Source organism: Haliotis asinina, chromosome 8 (assembly GCF_037392515.1).
Source record: "Haliotis asinina isolate JCU_RB_2024 chromosome 8, JCU_Hal_asi_v2, whole genome shotgun sequence".
Lineage (NCBI taxonomy): Eukaryota > Metazoa > Mollusca > Gastropoda > Lepetellida > Haliotidae > Haliotis > Haliotis asinina.
The window spans coordinates 37,842,885-37,848,892 of NC_090287.1; the positions used below are offsets into that span (position 1 = coordinate 37,842,885).

General features: G+C 38.8%; 1 protein-coding gene across 11 annotated transcripts in view; it reads left to right on the forward strand.

Annotated features, from left to right (window-relative positions):
- Positions 1-4,814, forward strand: part of LOC137293771 (papilin-like) — a 150,831-nt gene extending 146,017 nt beyond the window's left edge. For 10 of the 11 annotated variants that reach the window (XM_067824485.1, XM_067824488.1, XM_067824489.1 and 7 more), the window contains 2 exons: positions 359-631; positions 1,963-4,814. In XM_067824485.1, coding sequence (XP_067680586.1) covers positions 359-631; positions 1,963-2,090 — 401 coding nt within the window. In that variant the 3' untranslated portion in view covers positions 2,091-4,814. The remainder of the gene's footprint in view (positions 1-358; positions 632-1,962) is intronic. The other variant, XM_067824491.1, reaches the window with a different exon arrangement.
- Positions 4,815-6,008: the final 1,194 nt, after the last annotated feature.

The following is a 6,008-nucleotide window of genomic DNA, read 5'->3' on the forward strand; positions in this document are numbered from 1 at the left end:
TATGCATGTGTACACTGTCCAGTTAGTGCTTGGACATTTCATCATATCTAACAAAGTTCAGGATTTATGTTTTGTTGAACTTCAGTTTTGAAAATCTCTGTGGCAGTTATGATATTTCCAAACTTAAAAATTCAAAACATTTTCACACCTGGATGTTTTTGAGAATGATTAAGAACTCATCACTTCTAACATTTTAAGAAATGTTTTGCAATTTCCTCTGAACTTACATTTAACATTAACCGAGAGTGTAGTTGAGTTGCAGCATGATATTAACAGGCATTTCAAGAGCTTGCATGATGGCAGCTTTGTTTTCATTTGATCTTTGTTTTGGATATTTGACTGTGTTTTCATTACCTAGAACGTGTTAGAGCCAAACTGGATCCATACAAAGGAAAGGTGATGGAAGGAGGAACTGTCCGATTACGATGTACAGGAAGTGGCCATCCCAGACCCACAATTCACTGGGAGAGGGATGGAAAGGAACTTACTAAAGATGATAGAATTTCAATAAGTGGTCGACAGTTGATAATACGTAAAGCTACTATTGACGATTCGGGAATATATACATGTGTGGTGAAAAACTCGCGAGAGGAGGCAAAAGCTGTCACCATAGTACAAGTTGTTATGCAGCGTAAGTACACACAGCCTTCATGCGTTTCTCTTGCAGGAATCTCATCAGGAATTCAAGGACTATCATTTATTTCATTGCATGCTGGAATAATTTGAGAATGAGATCTTAGAATGAATTTTAACATGCCAATTCTTACCTCATTTAGTCAGATATCAGTGCCTCTACAATGCTTTTCAGAGAACACATGCATGTTATGCTTTTATTGAAACAATGACTGTCCCAGATCATCCCCAGCCTAAGCTTTACACACTACAATATAGTGTTATAGTGTGATCGACCTATTTAATAGGCATGCAAAATACGACTCTATTACTACTGATTATAGTTGGAAACCTTTTACCAAGTGCCGTCTGCATGGTGATGTTTGATGCTGCATAATTGACTAATGGTGAACACTTCAATTCCTAATGTGTACAAGGACAGTGTTCAGGTGGTGTATCATCAATGGGAGTTAAAGGATGGCTTACTGCCCCCCAAACCCTAGTGATGATCACCCATAAACCCTCACATTCGTCTCTGTATATTGTCACACTGATCAACCCTCAGAAACTCATATATCTGCGTATCTGTCAAAGTAAACTTATGTCAATACATCATCTCTCAAACCACTCATTTATCTCTCTTCAACACTCACTTTCATCAACCCACATTACATCACATTCTACACACTGGACATCTCCTGAGAACCTTTTTACAAACCAGACATCACCTGAGATACCCTCACCCACAGGACATCTCCTGAGATTCCCTTTTACACACAGAACATAACCTGACATACCCATTACACACTGGACATAACCTGAGATGCGCTTTTACACACAGGACATCACCTGAGATACCCATTTCCGTATAGGACATCACCTGAGATACCCCTTTACACACTGGACATCATCTCAGATACCCTGTACAAGCAGGACATCACCTTAGATACCCTGTACACACAGGACATCACCTTAGATACCCTGCACACACAGGACATCACCTTAGATACCCTACACACACAGGACATCACCTTAGATACCCTGCACACACAGGACATCACCTTAGATACCCTGCACACACAGGACATCACCTTAGATACCCTGCACACACAGGACATCACCATAGATACCCTGCACACACAGGACATCACTTTAGATACCCTGGACACACAGGACATCACTTTAGATACCCTGCACACACAGGACATCACCTTAGATACCCTGCACACACAGGACATCACCTTAGATACCCTGCACACACAGGACATCACCTTAGATACCCTGCACACACAGGACATCAACTCTGCTGCTGCTGTGACACACATTAAAGATGAGTTATCCATGTTTCAGAATCCGGAGTTTGTGAAGATAAACTTCCAATGATGAAGTGCAAGATGATCCGGACAGCCAGATTGTGTGGACATAGAAGATTCTCTAAAATGTGTTGTGCATCCTGCAAACATCAGCGTTTCCGCTGAGTTTCCTAGATGACACTAGAGTTAAAAGACACTCTTCAATGTAACATACATGACGTGAAGATGTTACCACCAGAAGATGGCCGACAACACCAAGTGGTGCTGAGATGTGCAGCCACAATTTGCCCAGATGATTATAAGTGGTGGTCCGTTTATATGACATAGCTAATATCTTTACACCTTAAGTGTAATGTGTCCAGTCTTCTCAAGAAAGAACATAATAAATTGAGACTATTCCCTTGTACAGTATCTGAGTGTTTATAATGGACTGAATACAAAATGTAAATCTTTCAACTCATCACTAGCAGTGAAGACTGATTTGTTATGTATTACATAAAAGAAGTTAAAGAACATGCAAGTTTTTCATGACTGTAGGTATTTAGTCATATCATGGTACGTAACTATACTGTAGCAACATAAGAAAATCAGGGGTTCTGTTACTTCATTTTTGTAACTGCTGGCTGAATTTGCGTTTTTCTCACGTGTACAAATCAGTGATGACAGCATAAATGTGTGGCAAGAAATCGAAAGCCATAAGATATGTATCCTCCCAGTAGATGATTTGATATTTTAGACTTGACAAGATGACAGATGGCAGTATTGTAGTCTTCTCTTTAGGACTTGCCTCCTCTCAGGAATTCTTAACATCTCTTCTCAAAACACCTCATCAGCTTTGCTTTCAATGCTCCACGATTGTTTGAAACATAATATGTATGTGATGACTTTTTTCCATTCTGTTTTCTGATCAGTTCAGTGTTTTCCTACACAATGGGACATGTCGCTAAAGGAGAACTTGCAGCCCCATCGACAAACCCAGGCATGTGCTGGTGCTAGAGCCCATTTTGTAACATGTGTACATCAGATATAAATAACTGCCATGGTTACTTACGTGACTGCATTTAATCTATCTCATACAGACAACTGTCTAGCAACCATCCAGGACGACATGCATCCATACTGCTTCCGAGAAGTTAAGGACGATTTAATTCCCTCAAGTAACTGGGTAGCCTTGTAGTAGGAATATTTGCTGGTTATGCTGAACATGTGGGTTTGATTCCTAGCAAGGGTACAAAGTGTGAAAACTTGTTGACCAGTCATGATATTGCTAAATCAGAATATAACCATACTCACTCGTAGTTAATCGGTCGCGTCATAAATATATATGTCATGCCATCATTTATGTGAGTGTCATGCCGGCTGTTGCACCTCAACAGCGCTCTCACATATTGTTTGATATCATGAGAAAGAGATTTAACTATAGTAATAGGAAAGATTTAGTCTTAATCTGTTTTAAGTAGGTTATATAACCTTTATCATGTGCCACTGAATATTGATCATATTGTAGCTGACCCAAACAAAGTGGATCATTGTCCAGTGTGGTTGTTATACAGGGAGCTGTCATTGTATAGCATTTTGCCTCAATCATCACAAAGTCTAAGTACTACAGCATTGACAAATAAATAACACATATGCTGCAAATATTGTGCCAGAGAATCTAACATTATATTTAAAAACAGCTCATTTAAATATCTTTTGCTTTTAATTGTAACTAAATTTAGTTGCTTACATGGGAGTTTAACCAAGGCTGCTTAATAGCCTTATCCATCAGGCCCTAACACATTGAGGGAGTAGCCTGTCCATGTTTAGGTGGTTGGGCAGGAGACCGGTTTCGGTTTTGAGGTAAGCATTTTGAATGTTCAGTTCAATTATTCTTTTTCTGCAGAATAAATTGAACAGACAAACATATTATTCAGACACATTACTATAAATATCTTAGAACTTAGAAGAAAAGGTCAAATCAATTTTTTTCAAAATATACTGGTTGCTCCCAGACTCCTAGGTGGCAATTAGGATAGCCAGTACCTGATGATATACCCTAAGGATGAGACACCTGCATCAAAGAAGTGAAATGGATGTGTACAGTATAAGTGTGTTTGTGTGTTAGCTCTTGATAAACAAACAGGCAGTGGACTGGATGGTGTCTGAACATTCACACTCCCTTCTGGTGAATACTTTATTATATCACACTTCAGTCTGGGGAATACATTATTACATTTGTAACTGTCCTGGGTAAGCATGCTAACCCCTAAATAATGTACGTATTTATAACACCAAAGATGTTCACAGATTGTAGATGTAGTTTGACAGCCATAAGCCATGATTTATAACTGTTGCATCATTACACCTCTTGCTCCAGAGATTGTTACTGTTTATCCAAGACATACATGTCAAGACATATTAAACAAAAATAATTCTTATATAGTGTGAACTTCAGCTCCACCAAATCATGTTCACAATTAGCTGTCAACATGCTTACTAGCAAGTTATAATTTGACAGTTATATTTAAAACTTAACCCATTTGTTTAGTTCTAGGGGAAATGGAGTAGAATTCTTACATATTATGAAAATTTCCAATTTTCTACTTACAAGACTGATCGACTACACTGGACAAATAATTTTTAGTCAAAGTTTGGCTCCAATCGATACTGACTGAAATATTCTCCTGTCCATTACCATAAGGTCAATCCAGTACTTCTAGAAGCAGGTTTGACATTTTGCATGCAAGTGTCAAGGACATTCATGTACTTACACCTACTGTGTATTGAGTGCGGAAGTAGTTCTGTTTATTTTGAAACAAGCTGTATTTATACTGTTTTTACTCACTTTATATATAGATGTTGGTCTCTTAGATTTGTTGTCGCTGCAATTAAATATCTTCCATTTCTTATCTGTTTTCTTGTTATACTGCTCAGTTTTTCTTGTTTAACATTACATTCAGCATTAGTTCAGCTGAATGGCAGCTGTGTGTAAATAATTGTTACATTAACACTTGCCTTTGTGTCCCCTGAATGCCCAAGACACATTAAAGAGTGAGTGAGTGAGTACAGTTTTACGCTGCTTTTCACTACACAGTAATGTCATTGCACAGGATATAAAAGATGGGGTTTACCAGATTATCAGCGAGTTTAATTTTACACCACACTCAGCAACATTCCAGCTTATTTGGCAGCGGTCTGTTAATAAGCAAGTCTGGACCAGACAATCCAGTGATCAACAGCATGAGCATCAAGTGGGAACCAATCACATGTGCCAGTGAAGTCAGCGAGTCTGACCACCTGATCCTGTTGGTTGCCTCTTGACAAGCCTTTCATGGCAAGCATGGGTTGCTGAAGACCTATTCTACCCTGGACCTTCACAGGTCACTAGATTAATCAGGACAATACATGTATAGTTCAAGGAATTGGAATAATCACCACATACTGTAGACATTTAACAACAACGCTTGTTGCTAACGAGTTCCCAAAATACTGAGGTGTGTTGGGGTAGCTTGCTGTTAAGTGTTTGCTCAACATTGCCTTAGGCCTGAGTATAATTTCACACATGGGTACATAGGATGAAGCTAACTTTTGGTGTGCCCCCACCAGATATTGCTGGTATCTTGCTAAAAGTGGCATAAAACCCAAATCACTCACTGAGGTGTGCCTGTAACAAAGAACCACACCAACATGATTCAGGATTTCTCGATGGTAGTGTGGTTTGTCTCGTGGGTTAGTTTGCTAAGAGAACAAGTTGTACGCACTTAAACAGAGATGTCAACCATCCCGGATTTATCAGAATCATTATGATCATCCCCCAAAACGCATGTGAATTTTTACCACCCACATCGGTTTTAGCCCGAAGTGGGGATATCAAGAAAGGTCGAGTGGTCATGTTTTTGTTGACATTTAACTTCATCTTAAATTATGACATTCACTTTCATTCCTTTTTAAGTTTGATTTGATAATTTGCGCGGGAGACTAGTGACAATATTTTTTGTTTTTGTTTTATTTTAGGAAGCTCAGATTTGTAATTGCACCAATTTCTGGTTGGCATTCCTGATAAAACAATCATTACATCAGGGGCTGACTTGATAAATGACA